The following is a 27967-nucleotide window of genomic DNA, read 5'->3' as shown; positions in this document are numbered from 1 at the left end:
TGGATGGATGCATGGATGGATGATGGAGGGAGGGAGGGAGGGATGATGGATGGAGGGATGGACAAACATGACATGCTAACAGCAAACTGACTCCTGCAACAGACAAGACGCTGAAGAGGTGTGAAGGTCACATGATGTTTGTCAAATAACCCTGAAGCGCGACACCTGATCCTCAGAGCTCATCTGGGCGAGCGGCTGCACATCTGCATGAGCCTCACTGGAGCGCCTCCTCGAAGGGAACACTCATTCACATTTACAGCACAGCCACATGAGATGAATCGGAATCATCAACAGAAAAGTAGCAGAATGAGACGATTTCTGAGACAGAGAACAAAACAGCAACAACAAGCAGGACATTGTTGTGTTCCAGCTCAGCATTCACGAGCGGCACATAAACATTTAATAACAACTGTCCATCGCTCATAGAATTCACCAGAAATTATATCGTTTCCTCTGAAAGCAGATCTTATATCTCTATCGTTGATTAGGTGGATTCCCATTCTTGTGAGATCATACGGATCTGGCAAGTTCCAAAGGTACATGTGGGAACCAACCCCCCATCAAGAACTACTATGAGAGGGCAGAGCCTAGAAAGCCAATCTGTTTAAATGCTGTCATTGTTAACAGCATGAAAGGAGACCCTGTTACTAATTATTCACTCACAATGGACCCTAAATTAACTTTCTGCTCGTGACAGATCCAGAAACTTATTAGAAAATGTTTTCGAAGCTCATAAATCAAGCGGTTCTGTCAGATGGAACAAAGCAGGACTCATTAACATTTCTACCAAACAATTTCCATGATTCTACGTCTTTCGACAAGGATTGATGTGCAACAGTAAAACAACAGAAACCAAAAGACATTTGTTGATCGCTACTAAACCACATATACTCTTATTTCTTGTCCAGGTTTTTCATGACTGCATGAAGTGAGTGCAGGAGGGAAACACCGTTTCATCACCCCAGGTTTGTCCAGCGCTTTAAAGCTCCGTGACCTCGAATGAGCGCTTAGGGCCATGCTGAGGTTGTCATATCCCATCAGTAAAGCCAACTGGTGTTCATGTGTCAGCCCCAACCCCAAAACAATTTGCTTCATGTTTAGCTGCCATTGTTTGACTACAACTAAGACACTCAGCACAGCATTGTAGAGCGATCATTCAAAGTGTGTCAGCTGGTTATAAATTAGAGGAAATTCAAAATGACACAAGACAACCGTCACTTAACGATGATTTTGTTTTCCTACTTGCAGGTTCTGGGTCCGCTAATACTGGTTCACGCACTCGTTGACTGGGATCAGATGTTTGAGTGGGGGTCCCATAACCTGCACCAGCTGAGTCCAGCAGGTCAGCTCAAGGAACCCTTCATAAACTATAAAACTCAAATCAAGTGAAGTTCTGACGCTCCTTCTACCTCAGCAAGCTTCTTCATGCCATCTTCATTCTGACTGGGCAGAAACAGCTAAAAACAGCGAATGGCAGATGTTTTACATCACCAGATGAAGATGGTGGCAACCCAGACGTGATCGGACTGAACCAAAAGACTTGAACAGCTCCGCCACGGACCAACAAAAGAACCGCTAATAGAGAGAAGCAGTGTAGTTCAGTTCCTCCTCCTCCTCCTCCCAGATGTGTGATGTCAGTTCAGTGAATCTCTCTGTCCATCCCCTCCTCCTCTTTCATCTCTCCATCCTCCTCAGACGTGCTCGTTCCAGCAGCTTCAGTCTGTTGCTACAAACAGAAGGAGGATGTGGGTCACACAGCAACAACACATGATGCTTTTATCTGAAGAATGGCAGGGACAACCCTTTGGAAAGGGAGCAGAACCAGGCCAGAACTGTCTCTCTGCGTCTAGCACGACTATTGATGTTGTCAGCTGCTGAATGGATGAAACAAGCATGGACAGAATTTGCAGTTACCCAGCGACCCTCTGACAGGCTCGGCCCAAAAGAGGAACCATGTCCATGTGCATCAGTGCTTGTCTACTTAACCAGATTCTTTTAGTGAAAATGTAGTCCCATTTAAAAAGTGAAAGTGAGACCCGCTGGTTCTGTTGGGCTGCCCCCTGGTCAGTGCTCAGGTTTGCTTTCAGTAGGGCTGCGTGATAAAATCCAGGGCACTGCACTGATCTGCCAGCCCCCGTATCAGCTGCTCGACTGCGGCCAAAGCGGCTGCATCAGTAGGGTTCAGTACCAGTCAGCAACTGGGTACCTTGCAAATGTAAATTGAATAAAGTGGGAGTTTCGTACATATTATTCGTCTCAGCTGGCACACAGCTGGTTGCATTTTCAGCCCTAGGGTTACAGGACATTTGAGGCAGACTACACATGAGTGTCCAAGAGCGGTCAGAGGCACAGCTCCGATCCATCCTCCATCCATCTGTTCTCTGCTGCTACAGCCTGGATACCCTTAATGGAGGAGCTTTATTGTTCTGGACTTTACACAACATTCTTTTACGTTTTTTAAAAGTTGAATTCTCATTTACTTCATACGAGAGGTTTCTGGGCGTTATTTTAAAGGGGCACTTGCTGGTACAGTGTAATTCAAGTCCTCTTTGTCTACCGAGAGGCTCAAGGAAGACCAGAGGACGTAATTCAATCAGACTCCAGCCCTTCGAACATCTGTTGTCTATCTGCTCCATCATCTGTCCAGCAGGCAGCAGCTCATTTCCTCTGAAAAGGCTTTTTAAAAACTTAATTGCGTCCTAATTTCCCTGGTTTCCTGTTTTCCAAACTGACACGCAATTACATCAACTCACACATGTATGTGCACGTGCACGTGCACACATGCCCATGCGACTTCTGCTGGTCTCACGAGTCATCAGGACCCCTGTAAATGTAATCAGTAGCATTTTACACCTTAGAACAAAGACCACGTTTCTAACAATTACAATTATTGTCTTCATTACAACACGTCTTCTAATCTCTCGAACGTTGAAGACTACACCACACAAATGGGTTCAATGAGGCAAATCTATGGAGTCCACTAGGACTTCTAAGTCATCGGGGCTGCCATGAGCCATCATAATCGCATCGTCCAGGGAAGAGGACTCAGTATGATGATAGAACTGAACTGAGCTAATCATAGCTCCAGAAACAGATTTAATGATGTAATAACTGGTAGTTTACATCATTAAATCTGCTGATTGACAATTTGCTCTTTGGGTTCTGAGAATAACAGCAAGCAAATTTTTCCCTCTGTCAACGAGGGCGTGTTTCTGTGCAGAACTCCCTGTCTTTCATACAAACAAATAATTTCATTCAAATTGTTCTGTCTGCCAAGTTACATAAAAATGAAGGTGACAGCAGTTATGGTGACTGACATTTCTGTCAATCAAACCTCTCAAGCAAAAGTCCCAGAATGAGTTAACAGGTTGAATGTCCTGTTCCTTTGTTTCAAAGTTTAAAGGAACACAAATAAATGTATCTAATGTCAGAGGTTCACACTGGCTGATGGTCATTCACATTTCGTAGTACAACAAAAAAATATGTCCAAAAATACTGCACTTGCGCCTTTCAGAGCATCTGTGTAGTAAAAGTAGCAGTTACTGAACAAAACTGCTGAGGCTGTCATGGACATCAAACGTCATCACACAAAGAACACAGGACTCTTGAAGCTCGTCTTCGTGACCCTGAAGTCACGTGTCCCAGGCTGCTGACAGGACAACCTCAGCTTTGTGGTGGTCGTCTCGCTGGTCTCCAACAGCTCCTTTCTTGATGGAGCCCGCGGAGATGCTAACTTCAGGGTTTGTCGCTGAGACGTGGTTTCATTGAGTCTTAGCTCAGGTGATGAGCTGTCATCACCGATGCATCCTGAGTACCAACAAACTGCTGCCACTCTCATTCACAACTCACAGTAACAGATTCAAAATGGACATGCCAATCAAACCAAGGCTTATGACATCTTCAGTCTCATCTCTGGATTTTATCAATAACTGTTTACAAAGAACTGTCTGCGTAATTGGACACAGCCATTAGCCAAAGTGATGCCACTGTAGCCACAAGCTAAGTGCTTCTAGTAATCGTGTCTACTGGGAGACATCTTCCAAGTCTGAGTTTATTCACATCGCTCACTGGATTAGAACACTTGTGTTTGCCTGATGGATTTATTGATTCCTTACTTAGTGGAGGGATATCGATTAGCTCCTACTGTGCACGCCAGCACTGCACCTGATCGGGGCGTCATTCTAAAAGTGACGATGATGCGTAGCAATGCACTGGTTTAATAATGCAAGTAATGCACCTTATTTTCTTGTGGTATATCTCACAGTGGACAAATGAAGAGGATGAATCATGATATGATTTATGATTATGCTTTTAAAATTGTGCAGCTCAGAGGGTTTCTTCCATGGTCGCAGAGTCACCAATCTGCATTTTACCTGAGGATGGCTGCTCTGAGGACGCCAGCGTTTCAACTGTGGCAGCATCACTGGTCATAATGGCCTCTGTGTGGTCATCTTGAGTTGCGGCTGGTTGAGAGGCAGCCTCTTCGGCTTCAAGGGTGGTGGCAGGGGGAGGACACTCCAGCTTGTCTCCTGTTAGAGACTAAAAATTAAGGAGGCACAGGACGGAGTCTGATCCATAGCACCCAAAAACACACAAACCATTTAAGAAATGTTGACGTGCAATGAGGAGCCACTGTTGTGAAAGGAGGAAATATGACCAGCAGCTGAGGTCAGGACTGGCAGGAACCCCTCAGTGCTCCCGTTCTACAAGGATGAACTTAATACAAACCATGCAACTGTTCTCTGATTACATCGCTCCATTTTTGAAACTGCGGCTCTTCGTGAAATTTAAAGAAATGATTCTGGCATTGATGGTCATGACCACAGCAACTCAGAAAAACTCAGCCCCAGCTGCTCATACACAGCGAGGTGAGTTGATGCTCGCAGTCCAGCAAGGAGTACCAACTCAATTAGGGTTTGCTCCTTTGAATTACATATATTAGGGGTTTGTCTAATATTGGACAACTGACGTGACTCGAGATGATTTGTTGTGGCGCTGACTGCAACTCGTGCGTCTGGCGCTTTGCCTTGTCTGCTGGGCCTCACCGCTGTCTGACACAAGTCGCTGTTGATGATCCTAGGTGGAAAATAGCCTTATGTGTCGGAGTCTCCACTGCTTTTTATGTGAAATGTTGTCAGAGATGTGAGGTCTTGCAAGCAGGGACAGCTAACGCTAACTTAGCATGCCTTACCATACACCAGCAGCAGCAACCGATTGGCGCACACGGCCATTGTAGGCTTTATCATGATAAGACATTCCATATCAATGGTTTAAACACCGAAAAGTTGTTTAAAATGTACATAAACAGTAGTGGTAGTACAACAACAGAAGTATTACTTTTCTAGAGGAGAATACTCCGAGCTCGCCTTGGAAGAATCACAGTTGACTTGGGGGTTTCCCTGTTAAAAATTGGAACCAACCACTTTCAAGAGCAGCCCTAGTTTGGTGTCAGATGTCAGGAGGTACAGCAGGTCCGCAAGGAGTCCATGCATCACGACTCCAGTGACAACAGTTCACAAAAACCTGGAGGAATGGCTGTCACGTTGAACTTGAACTTTAGATTGCACCTTTCAACTCACTCTTGTCTGCCAGGCAAGAAGGGATGCGAGCTCCACCGGGGTTTTGTTTGTTTCATTTAAGGGTTGCATTACCTTGTGAAGGAGCAGCAGGTGGATCCTGGTCCGTCAACACAGTTGCCTCACTGACCTCAGAGGAGGCTGGAACAGAAACAGCAGAAGCAGCTGAGACAGAAAAGTCCGATGAGGAAGACTCAGATGGCGGAGCAACCCGGGCATCTGTGGGGAAAGACTCTGGTTGAGACACAATCTGCTGGACTGTAGTCTTTTCTGGAGATGAAGAAACCTCTGAGAGGAGGGAGAGGGAGAGAAATAGCAAGGCAGAAAGGTTGATGAGGTGATAATGGGTGAAAGAAAGGATGGAGTAGATAGAGTGAAGGAGGAAAGAAAAAAGAAGATGAGAAAATAGAGATTAGACAAGATTAGCCCAAAGAAAGCAGCAGAGAAGAAGGAACTAAAAAAGGCAGGTTGTGAGGAGAAAGTTCCTATCTTCATCCTACTGTCTATCCCGACTCATCAGGGCAGCAGAGTTGGTTGTGAGGCATCAATTCAATCAAAAGGAGGAAAAAGTGTAGCGACCTGACCCACGTGTACTGACCTTACATTCAATATCCCCCCTCTAACCTTCTTCACAACCCTTAAAAATTGTGTTGAGCTTCATTGGCATTAGGGTAGGGCTTAAATCGCCGACAGCCAGCAGTCGTCTCCACCAAGCAGTCGTCTCCACCAAGTCCTCTGGCAATCGTGATTTAAAACCCTCTGTATTCGAGGAATTGTGTCCTCTGAGTTTACGCAAGACCATCATTTTATTCTGCTTTTGACTTGCCAGAGAGGAACTAAACAGCCTAAAGCTGCTGGTCATGTACCATTTATTATCTTCACACTCCAGGTGTTCGGCTGGAGGAACTCAAAACGCCCTCTTACATCAGCAGCTATGCGTCCTTCAATTAGTCAGCTAATGTTTTTAGCTAAGCTTTGTCAGCATCGCTAACTTTATTTCAAATTGAACACAACTAAGTTACGATGACCCACGGTGGCGACTGCTCCCTGTTACTAGACAGCAAAGCTCATCTAAATCCTGCTGATTTTGGCGCAGCAGCCTTGACTCACTGCTCTGAAGCCGACTCCTACCTGTATCCGCCCTCTGTAGCACTTCAGGTTCTGTCGTGGGGGCAGACAGTTTCTTTGCCTCCTCCTCTTTCTCCTTCCTCTGTGGAGGGCTGGCCTCGACGCTGGGGGGCTTCACTTGGCTTTCTCCTCCTATGCTGCTCCGGGGTGACAGCATCTCCATCTCCTCCCCCCAGTCTGATACAGGCTGGTGGCCGTCCAGTGGGGAGAAGGGACTGAGGGGCTTTCCTCCCTCAGGGGACTCCTGGACTGCTGCGGGGGAGGGGATGTACACCTTCGGCCTGGGGGTTCGCTGCTCTTTGGGGCTTCCTCCTGATGACGGTGGTGAGCGTGGTGTGGGAGAGGTGGGCGAGCTGCCTTTGCTTGTAGCCGGTTTCTCTTTGTCAGTGTCTTTCTTCTCGTCATCCCTGGAGTCATTTTCTTCCTCTGAACTGTTGCTACCTTCGTCCACCCCTTCATCCACTTCCCCATCACTGGCATCCTCCCATTCATCCTCGTCATCCTCCTCTCTGTCTCCGTTCTCCTCCTCCACCTGAGAAAATATGGAACAGCGTTTTTGTTAAAGTACAATAGTTTTGAAACATTTTCTACCCTGGTTGACTGAGTTTGGGTGAGCGGTCTATTTACAGGGTTAGGGTTACTCACACACGTGCTTTCCATGATGATTTCCTTTTTCATGAAGTTATCTTAAATGAGCTTTAGAGAGTCAGAGACTGTAAACACACCATATATCTCATGTGTCTGGCCACTGCTGCTCCATTAACCTCGACGAAGCCCCCTACCTTCAGAGGTGGTGGGAGAGGTTTGGATTTTTCTTTCTCCTTTTTAGAATTCTCCTCTTTCTTTGACTTGTCCTCTTTTTCCTTCTCCTCTTCTCTGTCTCCTTCCCAGCGGTTGTCATGCATGCTGCCAAAGAAATGGAAATGTCAGAGGTTTGATGCACGACAGAGTTAAAAGCAGCAAACTCACAAATCAAACTTAGAAAAAAACAACAAAAGAGGAGCATTCTAATGAATCAATAAAATACAAAAAATTAAGGCAATTCATTCTACAAGGAACAATTTATTTGAAACAGAGCTGTTAACCGGGACAGAAAACATCCAAGCAAGTCTGAGCTCCACCAAGTGACAGTTGTAGTCATTTATTTAACAGGAAACAATGTTCCAATGGGATCGCACCTGTGTGACAGCAGCCTTCGTGTGCACCACCTACATTCCTACTTCCAGTTTCTAGGACCACACCCACAGTTTGTTCTCAACTGTAAGGCTTGGGGTTGTTCCTGGCATGCATTGACATGTAAAAACATGTCAATGCATGCCAGGAACAACCTGTCGAAATACTCGTCGCCAAGAAGAGAAACGTGACACTCATCATTTTCTCCCCAGCTCTTTAACCCCGGCGAGGTGCCCAAATGAAACAGACTTTAGGAGACAAGCGTGCTTGGGCACAGTACACATCCCCTTGTAAGGAGGTTCCAGAACTGTCTTATGATTAAGATGTTAAGTTCAGTCCAAGTCATGGCCGAATTCAGTGTATTATTACTAGTAGTCGTATATTTTGATCTTTGGGTTCAGAATCAGAATCAGAATACTTTATTAATCCCGGGGGGAAATTCTGTTGTTACAGTTATTAAGCTCTTGAAGTACTATAAAGTAAAGTATAAAGTTACAAATGCTGTATCTCATATTGCGCAGTATAGATTTACCAGCAACATAGGTCTAACCCAGAGCAGCGTGTTGACATCTTCAACACCCTTAAACTTTTAAAGGTAAGTGTTTCAGCATCAGTCGGATTTGAGTCAGATTTATTACCTGTAACTTGGTTTCTGACCTCTGCCCTTTCCTCGTCCCCGGTCCCCTCGGGGCCCCTGGGACCTGCTCTGGGACAGGAAGTCACCAAATGTTGGAGCTTTTGGAGGCCTCTTAATGTCATCTGAAGGACACAGACGGACGTGGTAAATCAAGTGTTACTGAAAATTAAGAGGTACTGAAGATGAGAAAAGATGTGATGGATCACAATTGTTGCTTGAACAGGTACCATCAAAAATTAACATGCAAGTAAGAATTTTAAGAGGCAGGAACCAAAACATGTCTGTGAACGCATGACACACAAACTGCAAAATAAGAAGGGAGAGACTTATCAGAACCAGTTAGGACTGAGAGCTCTGCTCACAAAAACACCATAAAAAAAATCTGATTTAAGACATTGTTATACTAGTTACATACTGTGTCAATATCAAAATAAATAAATATCCAATTTATAAAGTAGCATCTTACTAACCATGCTCTGCAGCCAAATACAACCTCTTTTCACAATTTAAGGGAAATAAAAAAACATCCTATTTAAAAAAAAAAGACAAAATGTCTGTTCCTTCTTTTTCCACGTCTGCAGTCTAAGTGGATGTCTGATGGAACATCAGCCTGTCCAAGAGTCCATCTGAACTCTGAACAAGTCTCTTTAGTTTGCTGGTGGCTGACAGATGTGGGAGGAGAGGTCAAAGAATAATGCACTGGCTTCCATGTAACCACACTGCTCAAAATAACTGAAGGAACACTTAAATCAGACGGATATTGATACTGTCAGTTCAGTAGCAGAGGGGGTTGTTCATCAGTTTTAGCTGCTTTGGTGTTAATGAAATTAACAACAGGTGCACCAGAGGGCCAGCAAACACCCCCCCCCCCAAAAAAAAACCAACAACAACAACAACCAAAAAAACAGGAAGGGTTTTACAGGCGGAGACCACTTATATCTTTTCTAACTGTTTTTCACTAGTTTGGTATTCGGCGAGGGTCAGCGTCACTAGTAGGAGCATGAGGCGACACCTGGATCCTGCAGATGCTGCACAGGCAATCCAACTCCTCCAGGATGGCACATCAATACGTGCCACTGCCAGAAGGTTTGCTGTGTCTCCCAGCAGTGCCTCAAGAGCATGGAGAAGATTCCAGGAGACTGGCAGTTACTGGAGGAGAGCTGAACAGGGCTGTAGAAGGTCCTACTAGAAGACCTCCAGCAGGCCACTGCAGTGAATGTCTCTGACCAAACAATCAGAAACAGACTTCATGAGGCTGGCCTGCGGGCCTGACGTCTTTGAGTAGGCCCTGTGCTCACAGCACCATTGACCTTGATGGGCATTTGCCATAGAACACCAGGATTGGCAGGGGTGCCACTGGTGCCCTCTCCTTTTCACAGTTAAGAACAGGTTCACATGTGAGAGCACATGTGACAGACGTGACAGGGTCTGGAGAGGCCGTGGGGAATGTTATGCTACCTGTAACATTGTTCAGCATGACCGGTTTGGAGATGGGCCAGTCACGGACTGGGAAGCACATCCATGGAGGGATGCACAGGCCTCTACAGGTTAGACAACAGCACCTTGACTTTCATTAGGTATAGGGATGAATTCCTTGGACCCACTGTCAGACCCTACGCTGGTGCAATGCATCCTGGATTCCTCCTGGTATGTGACAATGTCCGGCCTCATGTGGCGAAACCATGCAGGCAGTTCCTCCAGGATGAAGGAATTGATACCATTGACTGGCCCCTAGTCTCACCTGTCCTAAATCCAATAGAGCACGCCTGGGACATTATGTTAAGGTCCATCTGACGCCGGCAGGCTGCACCCCAGACTGTCCAGGAGCTCAATGATGCCCTGGCTCAGATCTGATTTTGAGTTTCTGCACTGAAAAATTCAGCAATTGTGGGTGATTTGTGGGTTGTCTTTGAATCCAGTTCTCTGTAGCTTGATAATTTTCATTTCCATCAAATGATGTGGCATCCTTTTGTTCCTAACACATTATCCAGTCCATACCAGTATAGACATTCAGAATGTTTTTTTCCCCATTGAGATCTGATGTGTTTGCAAAGTGTTCCTTCAATGTATCTGAGAAGTGCATATTAGAGAACAAATCTTTGAGGGTATTTTAGAACAATAAAAGCAATAAGTTGTGAGCACAAGGAGGAATTTTTTTTTTTAAAAAGGTGAGAGAGAAATGACATGAGTGTGTAGAGAATGTCAGATGACAAAGGATGTGAGTGGAAGGTGAAGGAGAAGGAAAGTGAGCGAAAGGTCAGAGACCGAAAGCTCCAGGGGGAATGTAGAGGAGGAGGATAAGAGCACAAAGAGGGAGTGAGGAGGAGGGGGGGGGGATAAAGAGATCAGGGAGAGAAAGATTCAAGAATAAAAGAAATGAAGGGATCAGAAGAGAAGAAATTGAGAGGATCGAGAAATTGAATGGAGCAGCTTGGGGCGGTGAAGAGGACACCAGTTATTCAGCGAATTAAGAACGCTGGAGCAGAAAGGAGCACTCATGCAGTCAAGCCAAGTGCAGGCGTTTAAAGTAAATCTGATGTATTCTGGCACAAGTTCCAGTTCGAGGCAGGTGGAAGGTAAACTGGAAAGAGTGGAAAACAACAGTACAGTTTGGACAAGACGTGTGATCTGAATTTACACAAGACGTCTCGCCCTGGAGGTACACTGAGAAGACAAAACAAGCGCTCGACGAGGAAACTCAGCCAGACCCCCTGAGGCTGGTGTACATCTAGTCAAAGCTTTCAGAAGTCACCAGCCACAGAGGGAGATTAGCGACACCTCCACTCCACTCAATCACACGACAGTTGCAAATCAAAGTGAGACTTCTGGGTTTAGTCTTTCATGGTGTGGGGCCCAAAGCACAAGTACATGAGACGCTTGCAGTTTAGCTCTTTGCTACTTTGGATGGGGCTAAAATGATGCCATTAAGGCGCACCATGTTTTTTTTCCTGATATACTGCCGTTATCTGGCAACCGATTTTGGCCCATGAATTTCATCGGTATAAATATTTCTGATTTTCAAATGTTGCACATACTGAAAAGCACATGTAAACATCAGTCAGGTCTCCACCCAAATGAATCAACATTTTAACAGAATTTTCTAAATTCTGCAAAAGAATGTGCAAGTTTCTACATGTTTCCTCCAAGTACTGTTACACAAATAACAGCCATTTGTTGACGGACACAAGCAGTAGGTGGCGCTGTAACTCGTCCTAAAGGGAAGAGGGCGCAGCGTGATGGCCAATTAAAGGAGCGCCAGTCAAACCTCAAACGAAGACAGATACGAGCAAAGGAAAACAACATCTGGATGACATAAAACTTATTGAGGGATGATGGAATAGGAGAGTTCTGAAGAGCCAATATTTCAGCTCTTATTTTGGAGGGGCTCCTGGAACAGCACTGAAGACCACTAGAGAACTCCTAGAGTCTGATGATCGTGAGACTGAAATTCCTCATTACTTATTCGCTTTATTCCGTTGGATGGAAACATATTTAATTTCCATGAATACACCAAAACTTGTAGCTCCTTCAAGCGTATGAACTATTTCGCATTAATTAGAGATTTATTCAGATCCTCTGAGTTTCGACTCAGGATTTTTTTTAATGCACAAATTGAAATTGTGCATAAAAAGAGGTGGATGGAAAAATTCCTATAGTGAATTATTCGTTTCTACAAAACCCAGGAATCCTATATTTATTGTTATTTCTTCATCATTAATAAGCAAAAGTGAGTCGAAATAAATGCAGGCCATCGGACAGATACTGGTCTATTTTTAAATAAGAAGAAAAAGAAAAGCATCTCCCAACACTGATGACATGCTGATATATTCATGCAACCCCCGATTTTTATTCAAATTTTGATTTGAAAGGCATTAAATACATTATTCTGCCAAGATTTGGGCCCTTAAATCATTTGTAAGCTTATGTTAAAGTGTTTTTATTTCAGGGTTCACCACGTAATGATGTCCTAATTTTCATTCTGTGTTTTGGTCTCAATGTAAGTTGGCTTTAAGACACACAGCACATTTGCTGCTGTTTGTTTAAGCGAGGAATCTACAGAAATACCTTGAATGGAACATCTAAGGCTGAATTCACGTCACTGGAAAATAAGTACAGCGAGATGCCGCATGGACGTGGAGCAGTGCGAACTGTCGTCAAGTATTTTAATATTGGCCTCCATTAGCAAGGGCATGTTTGGTTTTGGCTGCAGCCGTTTGAGCCTTCAACAGACACACACAAATGGAACCACATATACACACACACGACTGAAATGCAGACCCATGCTGTGTCTAACCTGAAGCCCTGCCCCGAGGCTCTGTACGAACATTACGGCCCCGGGCTGCAGAAAGGACACAGAAACACATCACAGCATGGCCATGTGCACACAAAACAACATGTGAAGTGTCTGAAATCAGAACCAAAAACCATCTTCACAACTGAGGTGTCACAAATGTGTGCAAGACACTGAAAAGACAGATTTATTCAGGTGTAAAAGGCTACCGGCATTTGTCTTACCACATTTTTCTGATCAAGTCCTCCTTTGTTTTGAAAACCAACATAGATTGCAAATGCTAATAAATATCCTATTTAATGATATTTTTGACTGATAAATTCAATGAATAACTGAGTGAAACACATAAAACAATGATATAATGACTGCTTCACAGGCCTGGCCAGGTTAGAGAGACTCCATTTCTACATTCTTGCACCAGTAAAATTGTGAGCCACGTCTCTCACAATCAACAACTCTAGTTCTGACGATGCAGACAAAGACCGTTTTGGATTCAAGTGCATTTGATGACTTTTTGGGCCGTTTTCTCCACTGCTCTACTGTTAGCGTTTACTGTAGCTAAGCTAGCTAGCGGTCAGCTGTCTGTTGCAGGTCTGGACCTCTGAAAGGAGAGAGGGGTCTCTGCCGCCACATCCAGCTCAAAAAAGTGGAGAATAAACGCCTTTCCCAAAGTTGGCTCCTTTAAAAAAGTCTGTTATCACTCAGATAAGAAATAGATTTTCAGATTTTATAGGTCTTTGCAATATTCCACATTTTTATTTTACCTAGTAACAGTGTCATAATTGTTCGTTCCAATGGCTTAAACATATTATTGCATTTGCAGTGGTCAAAGTGGAAGCTGACAAATACATTATGTGGTGATTTACAGCTCCAGGGCAGGACAGGCCAATCATTTTGGGCTTCATAACTTCGTAATGAAGGCAGAGTCCTCAAAAGTCAATTATGACATTTGACACACTGATTAAAGAAGTTCTAAGTTAGTCTAATGTGGACAACTCTGAATAACAAACCTTATTTATATTAGCAAGTAGTCGGTTGTATGCTTGCATTTCTTGTTGTTTTCACCTTCACAACAGGAGCCAGCGAGCGATCATGAAGGAAAGTCAAGGCTGTTCTCCTCCAGCTCACCAGGCTGAGATGAACTCCAGGGAAATACAGGCAGGACCTCCATAAGCAGCTTAATTTGCATTTGCATGACAGCCTTAATCAGCTGGTATGAAGGAGGGACATCTGTCTATGATGTGTGTTTGGTGTTTGCAGTGTGTGTGTGTGTGTGTGTGTGTGTGTGTGTGTGTGTGTGTGTGTGTGTGATGATGTGTTGGGGTGACGTTTTTTGTGTGTGTGTGTGTGTGTGTGTGTGTACTTGCCTCTCCTGCTGCCCTGCTCTGATGTGCTGCCCTCTGTTGCCACATATGAGTCCTCCCTGAACCTGTTGAAAAAGCTGCAGGCTTTAGACACACTCATCAATCATTAGCGCTTTCTATCAGACCACTGTGTCTTCATGTCTTTCAAAAACGGTATATACACTTGACAAACTTTTAGTATATGTATTTCCAAACACAGTACTCTGCATCAAGCAAGTCCAAGTATCAGAATCTGGGCGATAGCTTCACTACTTTCTAAATTCAAATATAATTTTCAAACAAGTAAACTTCATCTAAGCATGACTGAAGTGACAGTGCTTAGACATGAGCCCACAGGTACTGTCTCTACAGGGTTTATATGACTACTTTCAATGTGCATGCTCTAATACTACCAACCCCCTACCAGTAGTCATTATTAAAATATGAAATATGGGGAAGTTTCCCTTTAATGAAAGGGTTAAAGTGATACTGCCAATAGTTGCATTTTGCTTTTCAGTCACAATAACAGACACACAGACACTAATTCCCCTCCTGCATCACTTCTTTTTGTCTCCAGAATGCAGGAAAAGACAGCCACCTGAATTTAGCTTGAAGCTAATGGGGACTGACGACTAACAAATTAAACAAAACAAATGAAGAAACGCTTCTCCCAAGACGTATCGTTTTTTTATCGTCAACTTCAAATAAATTAAAAAATAACCCTCCCAATTCTTACATGCTGTCCGTCTTTTGTGCATCCCACTCTCGTCTCCATTGACCAGTGGCATTACGATGGCGTGCCAGTCTCTCCTCATCAATCTGCTCACGCTCCTTCTTCCAGCGCAGATACTCAGCCCTCTCCCGGCCTGTCATGGACATGGTCATGTCCACAGAACCTTTGGGACCAGGCCTTCGACTCTACAGAGTGGAAATTGTAGAAGGGGGGAGGTTAAGACTGATCAACAGTGTTGATGTTCATGACCCTGGTGGCTTCATTACAACCATATGACATCACTCACAGTCCACTCTTTTTCCAGTTCAGCTCCCGTCTTCACATTGTCAAAGTCAAGCCCTCCCCAGTTCCGTACATGTCTCCTGCTGCCTTCCTTACGGTCTGTGTCTGGGGCTGGGCCTGACCGTCTTGGATCATCCAGGAAGTTACGAAGGGGCTTGTCTCCATCCGGCTGAGAAAAGAAATTTCCCCGTTAGTTGCTCTGTTGCCTTTGAACAGTTTTCTCAGTTTCATTTTTAGGGCCTGAGCCCGGAGGTGAAGACCCTTTTGTGTTTGCTCCACACACTCACCACTTCAAAAGTTAATTTGACCCCCTAAACATGCTAAAAACTCACCAAATTTGGTACACACATCGGGTGCGGCAAAAAATTCGATAGTTAAAAAAAAAAGCAGCACTCTACTCAATAGCGCCACCTACATACACAAAAAACCAAGCCACACCCTGTAGGAATGTCCTATAGACATGGGACCAACACCGTTTTATTCGTCTCGTCAAGACGGACAAATCATACACAGACGCCCCTGACCTCACTCTAACAGGACATCCACAATTTGGACACGAATATCCAATTTTGGACGATTTTGCGCCCCGAACAAACGCTATCTCCTCCTAGGGCGTTCATGGTATTGCTTCCAAAACTTCATCCATTACTCTCCAAACTCTGCTGATTAAAAGTTGTTAAAAGTTTTTATAAAAAGGGCCAACGGTTTGGGTTTTATAAGCCCTCAAAGTGGGGGAGACACGTTTCAGCTTCCAATGGAAGTCTATGGGGAGACGGTGTCCTCTCAGGTACATACTGTCAAACAAACGCTTCTCACGTCTACACCATCCATCCCACAGCTCTACCAACCACACCACTGCATTCCTGACAAAAACCCCTCCAAGAACATGGTGTTCTGTGTCCCTCTGGACCAGCATATGCCGACTTCTTCCTCTTGTTCCACTCCAGTCCTGGTGCTCCTCCTCTCTCCACTCTAGCACAGATCAGAGACAGAGCAGTGGGGGAGGGGTTCTTAAAGGGCCAGCTCTCAGCTCTGCTCTCACTCTAGCACAGATCAAAGACAGAGCAGTGGGGGAGGGGTTCTTAAAGGGCCAGCTCTCAGCTCTGCTCTCACTCTAGCACAGATCAAAGACAGAGCAGTGGGGGAGGGGTTCTTAAAGGGCCAGCTCTCAGCTCTGCTCTCACTCTAGCACAGATCAGAGACAGAGCAGTGGGGGAGGGGTTCTTAAAGGGCCAGCTCTCAGCTCTGCTCTCACTCTAGCACAGATCAAAGACAGAGCAGTGGGGGAGGGGTTCTTAAAGGGCCAGCTCTCAGCTCTGCTCTCACTCTAGCACAGATCAGAGACAGAGCAGTGGGGGAGGGGTTCTTAAAGGGTCAGCTCTCAGCTCTGCTCTCACTCTAGCATGGATCAAAGACAGAGCAGTGGGGGAGGGGTTCTTAAAGGGCCAGCTCTCAGCTCTGCTCTCACTCTAGCACAGATCAAAGACAGAGCAGTGGGGAGGGGTTCTTAAAGGGCCAGCTCTCAGCTCTGCTCTCACTCTAGCACAGATCAAAGACAGAGCAGTGGGGGAGGGGTTCTTAAAGGGCCAGCTCTCAGCTCTGCTCTCACTCTAGCACAGATCAAAGACAGAGCAGTGGGGGAGGGGTTCTTAAAGGGCCAGCTCTCAGCTCTGCTCTCACTCTAGCACAGATCAAAGACAGAGCAGTGGGGGAGGGGTTCTTACAGGGCCAGCTCTCAGCTCTGCTCTCACTCTAGCACAGATCAAAGACAGAGCAGTGGGGGAGGGGTTCTTAAAGGGCCAGCTCTCAGCTCTGCTCTCCACTCTAGCACAGATCAGAGACAGAGCAGTGGGGGAGGGGTTCTTACAGGGCCAGCTCTCAGCTCTGCTCTCACTCTAGCACAGATCAAAGACAGAGCAGTGGGGGAGGGGTTCTTAAAGGGCCAGCTCTCAGCTCTGCTCTCCACTCTAGCACAGATCAAAGACAGAGCAGTGGGGGAGGGGTTCTTAAAGGGCCAGCTCTCAGCTCTGCTCTCACTCTAGCACAGATCAGAGACAGAGCAGTGGGGAGGGGTTCTTAAAGGGCCAGCTCTCAGCTCTGCTCTCACTCTAGCACAGATCAAAGACAGAGCAGTGGGGGAGGGGTTCTTAAAGGGCCAGCTCTCAGCTCTGCTCTCACTCTAGCACAGATCAGAGACAGAGCAGTGGGGGAGGGGTTCTTTAAGGGCCAGCTCTCAGCTCTGCTCTCACTCTAGCACAGATCAGAGACAGAGCAGTGGGGGAGGGGTTCTTAAAGGGCCAGCTCTCAGCTCTGCTCTCACTCGAGCACAGATCAAAGACAGAGCAGTGGGGGAGGGGTTCTTAAAGGGCCAGCTCTCAGCTCTGCTCTCACTCTAGCACAGATCAAAGACAGAGCAGTGGGGGAGGGGTTCTTAAAGGGCCAGCTCTCAGCTCTGCTCTCACTCTAGCACAGATCAAAGACAGAGCAGTGGGGGGGGGGGGGGTTTAAAGGGCCAGCTCTCAGCTCTGCTCTCACTCTAGCACAGATCAAAGACAGAGCAGTGGGGGAGGGGTTCTTAAAGGGCCAGCTCTCAGCTCTTCTCTCACTCGAGCACAGATCAGAGACAGAGCAGTGGGGAGGGGTTCTTAAAGGGCCAGCTCTCAGCTCTGCTCTCACTCTAGCACAGATCAGAGACAGAGCAGTGGGGGAGGGGTTCTTTAAGTGCCAGCTCTCAGCTCTGCTCTCCACTCTCCGATCAGACTCAGGCTTCTAACTCCTCAACTACAAGGCCTCCACCCTGGACCAGGACACCCTGGGGTTCAGGCCAGGGCTCAGGCCCTCACAACGCTGCTTGCAGCTTGAATTATCTCATACTCTAAAGACATTGTATGAATAAAGAAAAATTAAACTATCACTTTGACAAAGTATGATTTTTATTGATGACAAAAGGAAGACCCAGTCGTCTAATTCACGCGGTTAACATACTCGGTTTTAGCCTTAATTGTCCTCGCCCAAACACTCTTGAGCTCGCTGACAAAAGATTCTGGTCAGATGCAAATCAGGGCTGAAACACGATGCACGCACTCTTCTAAGATGCAAGCAGAGCATGTCAGTGATGCCTCGCTGAAACATTCCGGATATCTCGAGGCCAAATATCCGGATCAAGTTGTTGGCGAGCTTCATCTATGAGAGGGTGAGACTGTATTTCCTGTATGTGTACTTGCAACATGGACTACTTGTTGTTTTTGTACCTGGAGGACAGAGGACATAAATAAAAATATCTGGAAAGAAGCCAGACAGCTATAGCTATATCCTTGCAAACGACACCACAACCCATTCTTTCACCTGTGTTCGTAACTTTGGCGTCTTCTTTGTGCATCACTGCAAATTAATGAACTAACAAACTTTTCTCTCCACTGAACATCCAAGGATGTTTCAACATCTAGTTGAAGATGGAGGAGCGACGGAAACTAGTTACATTTCCTCAAACACATCTAAGCAGTAAAGGAAGTGTGAGGTATGTCAGGATGCCGTTTGTCCTCATTTTTCTTTTGTAAAAGAGTTTAGTGAGATGCTGCCATTTCATGCTTTTCCTCTTTCTATTTTTGCGTCACCAATTTACCCTACCAAGATGTCCAGGTTGTTGTTCTGCCCACATGTGGAGTCATTTATGGAGAGAAGTTTCAAAAGTGGCATGTAGCATGTTGAGAGGATACCACGCAGTAAACAGGACACACACCTTCCTCCAACCTCCCTTTCACAGACACAGCCAATCGGTTCAATAGACCCCAGCCCTACCCGGGCACGCTGAGTACTTCAATTCCATCATCATCATCATCACAGCATGCAGGTTTGGGCTGTTCAGTACTAGCATATCAACAGGAGAGCAGGCTAACACGGCTGGCGTTTCCTGACCATTTTTAGATGCATGCATGCATTTTCCCATGTAATTTCACAATTGGTGAGAACTCCTCCAGGCGGATGGTTTTATAACGTTGCAGCTCAGTCATTGCAGGTAAACAGACTCACGACAGCAAGTCATGCAATCACCTTAGCTAAAGCTACAAGCTGAAACTCTCTAAAGTAAGAACAGACATTGTCATACCCGCTGTCCTCGCTCATATTCAGCTATTCTCTCCATTTCTTCATTCATCTTTTCAATGTTCTGTCGCCTCTTCTCCTCCCATTCCTGCTCAGAAAACATATAAAACAGAAAATGTTGATATCATGTCAGAGCACCTATTTCTGCTATTCAAAGCTAAAACAACTGTGACTTGATATCATTTCAGATAATCATTGTCATTTAGTACAGAGGTTCATCACCTTAGATTTTCTGTCCACAGCACCTGCTGTCCCTCCTCCATCTCCTCCTCTTCCTCTCCTTCCTCCCCTGCGTCCTTGTCCTCCAGGTTCACCGGGTTCTCCATCTCTGGGTGTCCTGGGTTCCCAGTCTCTTCTCTCCTGGCGACCACCACCACCACCCCCCCCTCCTCTCTGTCCTCCTCGACCCACTCTGCCTGACCCCATCCGCCTGGGGGGGCTGTGGCCATCACTCTGCCCTCTAAGGCCTTCGATCTCCTCTGACATTTTCTGGCGACGAGGCGTACCAGGTTTCCAATCGTTTACAATTCTCTTCTCCTACAGCAAACACAAACAGTAATTTCTAAGCAGAATGTGTGAGAAGTCAGCCTCGTCCACTCTGTAGTGATGCTAGCGTAACGGGTCTCATTAAGCCAACAGTCTGAGTCAGTATCTACATTTAGTTGGATGACAACAATCCAACAAATATGACCGTCTTCTAAAGAAGACATCAAAGGTTTGTGCAACACAAGTTTCTTACAGAATACTCTAATATACCTGTTATCCTGAAGAGCAAAGCCAGACTACTGACTGAAGACAAACAGACATTAAATCGGACTTTAGGTTTGGAATTTGACCTGAATCCATTTCATGTCATGTGAGGACCCTGGTAAATGTTTGAGTGCTTTCATGCTAATAATTCCAAGTTTGTAATACTGGAAGGTGAACCTCTGGATAAATACAACAACATTTCAATAGTAGGACTCAATTACGGTGTAGTAGTAATTTAGGTTGAGTTTGTTAGAAAATACTGTCTGAATTACAGCATCTCATTCAGAGTTTTGTCTTCATCAAGTTGTTATTAGAACACTGCCATCACTGTACATGGAGCTCGTGATCACTGACTTGACACAATATCTTCTGTTAGCTGGTGAGTTAGCAAAATCCAGCAGCCATCAGACGAGTGGGCACATAATCCTTTCCTGTTCTTAAGTTAACCGCTCCTTCTAATGTTAAACCGATCCAGTTTTCTTAAAGACTAAAGCCTAGGCACCACATTAAAGTACAAAGAAGTAAGGGACGTGTGTGTGGTTGTACTTTTATCACAGCGATTAATTTCCTCATGTTTGGAGAAACAATTAACAGACCAAAGAACCACATTTGACTTCTTGGCCCGAGATGACCACACATTTGAACGTGCAGAGCAAGTCGGGGGGTCTGCAGTCTTCAAGGCGTACTGGACCTCGGCAGCTGACTGACTCTGACCTGATGTCAACCACGTCTAGCCTGATGTCAGCCAGGACCTTAACATCTGCATGCCGTCATTGCCTCCACTCTATGTGAGGAGGGGAGCCATTTGATTTTTCCTAAACCAACCGCTAGACGTCAAATATCTGTGTCGTGGAGAAAAGTAAGAAAGTAAAAGGTCAAGCTATATTGAGAAAGGGGGATTTTGGAGTTTATAAATTAAATCTGACTGACTGAACATCAGCACGCTTGTTCAGAATGTGTTGGCCTCGTGCACACCGTTGTGTTTGCATACAATGGGGTAAGAAAATAGATGGAGTGACCTCAACTGAAAATGGAAATAAATGATGTGGATAAACAGATTTAAGGGGTTGTTTTCCAGGGTGTTTGTGGACTTGATAAGATTACGTTGCTTTAACAGGTACAAACAGCTCAGCTCTGCTTTTAGACGACTGCCAGAAAAGTCTGCCAAATCAAATCTTTTCAGAGTAGAAGCAGAGGCGCTAAACAACCGGCCAACACAAACAATAAACCAGATGGATGGACACAATCATCTTATGTAGTCATTTGGTCCTTTTTTGAGCTATTTTATGGTTTTATTTTTTTAGGCAGGTAGTGATGGGCAGCGAGTAAACCTCCTACACAAGTTAACAGGGGTGCTGGTGACGACACAGCATCCACCTCCCAGGCTGTGGTATGGACTGGAAGTGGTTGTGTACACAATGCAGGTTACACCAGGACCTTGACTGCCTGTTCTTGTACCTTAATTAGCTTTTTATCTGCAGTAGATGATTAAAAGTTCTGCTTTTATCAAATTATCTAAAGAAGATCACATGCAAATATGCATTTGGTGTGTTTCTATTTACTGGTTTGGAGGAGTAAAATAAGCATCAGAATGCCACCAGCAGCTTAAGGTATAGGAAAAGTTAGGCATGGCTATAAGAAATTACTTTCAGTTGGACTCATTGTTCATGGGTAGTTGGCAGTATCAACCATGTTGCTGCTGTCCACAGACAAAGTTTTTAATTATCCAGGAAAATGACATTCGGAAACAGCCGTCTGTCTCCCATCCATCCACCCATCCATCCATCCCTCCCTCCCTCCATGTTCCCCCTCTCCTGCTGTTGAGTGTTGTGGAGGTGGAGCCTATCCCAGCAGCCTTCCCCCTGGACAGGTCACCAGTCCATGGCAGGGCCAACACATAGAGACAGACAACCATTGGCTCTCCCAGCCACGCCTACGGTCAATTTAGAGTCTGGATTAACCTGGTCCCTCTTGATGTCTTTGGACTGTGGAGGAAGCTGGAGTACCAGAGAGAACCCAGCAGGAACAGGGAGAACATGGAGACTCACCCAGAAAGACCCCGTGCTGCAGCCGGGGCTCCACCCACAACCTTCTTGCTGGGGGCCACAGTGAGGACCACTGCTCCACCCACAACCATCTTGATGGGGGCCACAGTGAAGACCACCGCTCCACCCACAACCATCTTGATGGGGGCCACAGTGAAGACCACCGCTCCACCCACAACCTTCTTGCTGGGGGGCCACAGTGAGGACCACTGCTCCACCAGGCCACCATGTTCACGTCTCCCATTTTGCATATTTTCTCTTTTTGAAAGGCAAAGAACAACTCAAGCAAGCATTGAAGCTTTTGAGTTCCATCAATGGTTTCTGAAGCAATGCTTCAAAATATATTGATAGAAACCCAACTACTGTCAATAGGTGACATCGTCCAAGTCTGAATGTTGTTTTTTCCAATCATTGATTTCTTTCACATGGATGGCAACAGTACCATATGATCCAAGGTAGACAGACGGTCAGCAAACAAGTTGGAGATGGCAGCAAGTGGTACAAAGGAAGACTCTTGTTTTAACAAGAAACAGGTTTTACAGGTGATCTCACAGAAATGTTTACAGTTCTCTTCACCGTCGGCCATTTTGAGTTCCAGTGATTTGAGAGGAACCTGGTTGCAGAAACATAATTGTCCTTTCCGAGAAGCAATAGGGACTATTTTGATGTTATATGTTCAGTGACATGTTAGAGGGCAACAAGGAAAGGGTCAGTCGGTCACATAACAGTTACTTACTTTGGGTAGGAAATATTGTGTGCAGTGCCTTATGGGGTGAGTAGTCCTTGACAGGATGCAAACAATATAAGTTTTTTGAAAGGTTTGTTGTGAGGCGCTAATCACTGAACACAGACTTGAAAAGGGGGAAAAAAATGTGTCACCAAAGTGTGTTAAACTCTTGGATATTAATGGACAATAGAATAGAAAATTTACTTCCAAAGCCGTTCTAAATGGAAGCGGTCATTTGTGAGCTGTATAATGAGAACTTGTCGAGAGTTCAACAGCTGTCCTCAATTCAACACAGAACACCCAAAGAGCTTTTCTACGCTCAACCATCTTACCCCTGTCGGCTTGGAAAGGTCAACAATCACAGTCAAGTTTTCTTTCTCAGTCTTTCTCCTCTCCATCTCTGGCTCATGGGGGCGGGGCTTCCTCGGTGTCGTCACAGCAATCCCTTCCTGCTCTGCTTTTTTTTTGTCTTCCTCTATTTCCTGTTGGCATCGAATGACAGACAAGATGAGACTGAGCTCCAAATCAAAACTCCATTCTAAGCAGAGGTGGGAACCACTTTTACACAGACATTTCAAAACTTTGGCTTGTCAAAGACCACACTCAGTGATCAAAACAAGCCAGGCAAGTAGATTAAAGTCATCATCGCTTTCTTTGAACAAATAAACCATGGCTAATACCTAAGATCTCAGTACCTGATAACGCTTGACCAGAGCTTCATTCTTCTTCCTCAAAGCCTCAATTCGTCTGTCCAACTCTGCATCCTTCTCCTCCTTGGTCTTGAGATCCACCACTGAAGACTGGAACGGAGAAGAGGGGAGAAAGGGAAGAGGAGAGTTGAGGTCACAGTGAAGCACACAAATATGCATTTACAGTCTTTGCTACTCACCATTGCTGCTTCTGGCTTGTCTTCACACACGGGTGGCGAGCTGCTTTTTCCTCCTGGAATGAGAAAGCTCTTGAGGGTGATGAAGTAAAAACCAAATGAGATTACTCTCCTGGTTGCTTTATCCGAGAATAACTAATTTGATTTCTCAGGTGACTTTCCAGTAGGGAAAAGTCCATCCATCCATCCATCCATCACCCATCCATCCATCCCTCCATCATCCATCCCTCCATCATCCCTCCATGTTCCCCCTCTCCTCCTGTTGAGGGTGGTGGGGGTGGAGCCTATCCCAGCAGCCTTCCCCCTGGACAGGTCACCAGTCCATGGCAGGGCCAACACATAGAGACAGACAACCATTGGCTCTCCCAGCCACGCCTACGGTCAATTTAGAGTCTGGATTAACCTGGTCCCCTCTTGATGTCTTTGGACTGTGGAGGAAGCTGGAGTACCAGAGAGAACCCAGCAGGAACAGGGAGAACATGGAGACTCACCCAGAAAGACCCCGTGCTGCAGCCGGGGCTCCACCCACAACCTTTTTTTCCAAATAATCAAAGATTTTCTCTTGTTTGCAGTGGAGTCAGCAGGCCAAGAAAAGCTTTTGAGGCACTTTTAGCTTTGCTGTGTTCTGATCGAGGACAGAATAAAATTTGCCACAAGAGGTCACTGTAGTCTTGTGGAAAGGGAGGATCAGGATGGTAGCGCCCAGGAGAACATGCTGAATTTATTCACAAGAAAGTTGATGTGTTTGAGTGCTAACAACAATATGAGACAGGAGAGTTTGTCTCAAAGAAAAGTAAACCAGTGTTACAAGGCAATGTAGAGGACAGAAAACAGACAGCAAAGGTGCAAGCTATTAGATATCCTCTGGCCTCGCGTCTTTCATGTTGTAACATAGTCATAGTGTTACAGGACTGGAAAATTCACAGTCAAGCTGATCCTGGGAAGATATTTTTCTTTTGGACAAAGTTCTTCTTTATGGGCCTGGACACACAAAGGAGACAAGGGCAACTATCTGGTTGTCAGGTTCTGGAAAGGCAGGCAAGTAAGTGCATTCTGTCTGTGTGTTCCTTTAAAACGAAACGCTGTCAATCCTGCCACTTTTCAGTTGACAGCAGAGATTTGGGATCATGAAGCCTGTAATTACAGGAATGTTCCATATCAAAGAGTGTTAAGTTCAAAGTAGACTTAGTTAAAGTAGTTTTTCCCTTTCAATTTGTCAGTACATTTCTGTAGTAAAAATAATTTCATACCAATAGCAGTTAATGACCTATGACCCAAAACAGTAGAGGGCAGCGTGGAGTAAAAAGTTCAGGTCGGTGATCAGGTAAACTGGGGGAAGGCTGGGACTCACATTGGTTTGGAGGGAGAGAGAGAAGTCCGTGCTGCAGGGAGACATCAGTTGGGAGGGTAAGCTTGTTTATTTCTTCAATGCAGATCATGTTTGGTTTGATTCGTGCTTTTAAGTTGAAAGCTTTCACATTGTTTAGTTTGACGGAGCGTCCGTGCCTCATCAGTTTGTTTGGCGACGTGTGTGTTGTGGTGACCGCTGTTAAATTGTTTAATTAGAGACACAGCAAATTTCTTTGAAGAAGGAAGAACATGACTGGCTGAGTTAATTCATGATCTAATTTAGTTTAATTTTGAACGATTGTGTCACCGTGCGCAAACGTGTGTTGGATATTTATCTAGCAGTATATTTATTTGTGTACCTAATACCATTTGCACTGTTTGAGTTCATTGGAAAACTTAATTACATATATGATTAATTATTTGAACCGTTTATTAGGAAATAAATCTGAAATGAAAAATGAATTTGAATTTGTTTATTGTTACACATTGCTTTTAATTTAAAGTAAAACGTAATAAAAGTAAAAGAATTACGATTTGAGAAATTAAAATTAAGTTATTTGAGGAAAATAATGTTAGGAGAAAGGTTGTGGCTTTAAGTTGTGTTTATTTTCTTTGAAATTTAAATTTGAAATGTTGAGCAATAACTAATTTTGTGTTTGTGTGTTTAAAGGTTATCAACCTGCTCCACTGGTACTGCAGCACTACTACTGTATCACACTCCAACCGTTATTCTCCTCCTGGAAAACCGATCTGTCCTTGAGAACACAACCCTTACGAAGTAAAACCAAGAAAGGCAGGACCTGTTATTAAACCCCAAATAACTTGACAAAGAGGCAATCTACTCCTCACATTGACGGCTGGCTCAGTTTGACCAGGTGACATTTTACACCTGAACTGTCACATGGCCGAACTTAATCCACTCACCGATTCCAATGTGGTGTAATTCTTCTCAGAGAATACCGACTGTGTTATGTAATATATCTATTTTTGAGGAGCTGAGCAGCAGTTGAGAATGAGAAACATGACTTTACTTTCATATGAAACAGTAAAGTTTGATTTTTTGAGTTACCATTCTGAGCCAGTCACATATCTTACTGTGTTTTGGTGATGTTTGTCGGTAATTAAGCATAACCTTGGACATAACAGGCAAAAACTGACACAATCAATCAATAAATCCTTGATCAACTCAGCCCCCTGAGCCCTTTAGTAGCTGGACTGATCAGAGAGATCTCAGGTAATGTTAAGGGGTGTGTGTGTGTGAGAGAGAGAGAGAGAGAAAAAAAAGAGAGAGAGAGAGAGAGAGAAGCCGATAGGCTACACACTGCTGTAAGCTACCAGAGCTAACAGCCATTCTCATCCTCACCCATTACGAGACCCACCGATCGGAAGGGACATTAAACACATCAATCCCGCTACACTCCAACAATCTGTTCCTGTGAGATATTTGTTTTGCTCCAAAGGACAGGAATGTAATCACAGTGAGCCATGGCTGCTCTGGTGAAAGGCTTCGGACACATCCGAGACACGAACACATCCCCAAACTGAAGAGAAACAACCAAACAGTGACGTTAAAGGTTACCTGTCTTTTCCCACAATTTCGATAATCGCTTTGTTCCACGGGTTTGTGGAGAACGGAAAGAGCGGAGCTAGTGCCCTTAGCTGTTGCCAGTTCCTGTGCCTCAATGTGCCGACATTATTTGGCTTCCGGTGGGATGAGGCTTACTTCCTGCCAAAAATGGAGCCCCGTCTTTAAAGCGACGGTACGACTCCGAGAGGGATTAAACTATACAATCACTAAAACAGCCCGTAAGTGAGAGTGTAACAGTACTGCTTATATCTCACATACTTGATCCACGAAGACGCAGATAGTCGCGGCCGGGTATCACTACTCAAAGATCAGTATCATTATTAAACTGTTGTTTCCGGGGCCCCCACAAGATGGCGTCAGCAGCGTTTACAATGAGTTACAAATCCCAACAGCCGAACTCGTTGACTTGTCAAACGACTCCACCGGGGGAAAAAACTTTCCTCTGTTGGTCAGTAACAAATAAACTGCTCCATCCCTATTTCATGAATAAAAAGCTTTATAAGATGAAATAGAATATAGCCTAAAGTTGGGTGTTTGTCCACAAATACAAAGCAAATAAGTATAATTTGGGGAAAACAATTTGGAAATGACAGCAAAATAGTTCATTCACTGCCTGTTAATTAAAAACAAGACTCAAATTTAATGCATATCTAACTAAATAGATATCAAATTAATTATTACCTGTGATGCAATTTTGGAAAAGCCCGACAGTACAATACTATCATAATTATTTATGCACTTTAAATAGTGAAAGAATGCTCCTGTTTGTCACCTTTTTCCATTTTTTAAAATTTTCTGTACTCTGTCTTTAATTTTCTTTCCTGTCCTTTCTATTGAACAGCTTCTGTGCCTGTGTCACGGTACAGAATATCAGGTTTTTGAACTGAACAAGGAATGAGATCACTCCTTCAGACGTGGCCTGTCAGCTCTCCTTCAGGGCAATGGCCTCTCCAAGCTGGAGGCTGAAATTTGTAACCTGCGATTTATTTAACTTTTCATCGTAAAGTTACAGATTCATATAAAACTCCCTAAAAACAAAGATGGATGGAAAGATAGATAGAAAGAGAGATAGATGGATGGATGGATGGATAGATAGATGGAACGATAGATGATAGATGGATATATAGATAGATAAATGATAGATAGATGGATGATAGATAGATGGATAGATAGAGAGATAGATGGATGGATAGATGGATAGATAGATGGAACGATAGATGATAGATGGATATATAGATAGATAAATGATAGATAGATGGATAGATGGATGATAGATAGATGATAGATAGAGAGATAGATGGATGGATGGATAGATAGATGGATGATAGATAGATGGATAGATAGAGAGATAGACAGA

The 27967-nt window shown here is 44.7% G+C and overlaps 1 protein-coding gene across 5 annotated transcripts; it reads right to left on the bottom strand.

Annotated features, from left to right (window-relative positions):
- Positions 1-27: 27 nt before the first annotated feature.
- On the bottom strand, positions 28-26765 carry ccdc9 (coiled-coil domain containing 9). Of its 5 annotated transcripts, none has more exons than XM_086217028.1 (16): positions 26602-26765; positions 23676-23728; positions 23482-23586; positions 23119-23268; positions 19487-19801; positions 19269-19352; positions 15168-15332; positions 14885-15066; positions 14173-14234; positions 12809-12853; positions 8516-8636; positions 7430-7610; positions 6708-7236; positions 5652-5864; positions 4374-4529; positions 28-1726 (listed from the first exon to the last, which is right to left on the bottom strand). In XM_086217028.1, the coding sequence occupies exons 2-16, from the start codon at positions 23676-23678 to the stop codon at positions 1716-1718; spliced, it is 2322 nt and encodes a 773-aa protein (XP_086073154.1). In that variant the 5' UTR covers positions 23679-23728; positions 26602-26765; the 3' UTR covers positions 28-1715. The 5 variants fall into 5 exon arrangements, with proteins under 5 accessions (XP_086073154.1, XP_086073157.1, XP_086073158.1 ...); XM_086217031.1 differs by having other exon boundaries at positions 5652-5795; XM_086217032.1 differs by having other exon boundaries at positions 5652-5717.
- Between the last annotated feature and the right edge of the window lie 1202 nt (positions 26766-27967).

The sequence above is a fragment of the Aulostomus chinensis genome, chromosome 10 (genome assembly GCF_037954235.1).
Source record: "Aulostomus chinensis isolate RoL2024-O1b breed Wild chromosome 10, RoL_Achi_v1.0, whole genome shotgun sequence".
Lineage (NCBI taxonomy): Eukaryota > Metazoa > Chordata > Actinopteri > Syngnathiformes > Aulostomidae > Aulostomus > Aulostomus chinensis.
The sequence above is the reverse complement of the archived record's forward strand: the minus strand, read 5'-3'. Positions and strand labels throughout refer to the sequence as shown.

Coding starts and splice junctions, on each gene's coding strand:
- ccdc9 (XM_086217028.1), bottom strand. Junction 23,269..23,481: donor CTCTGGTCAAGCGTTATCAG/GTACTGAGATCT, acceptor CGATGCCAACAG/GAAATAGAGGAAGACAAAAA. Junction 8,637..12,808: donor GCCTCGGGGCAGGGCTTCAG/GTTAGACACAGC, acceptor TGTGTCCTTCAG/ATGACATTAAGAGGCCTCCA.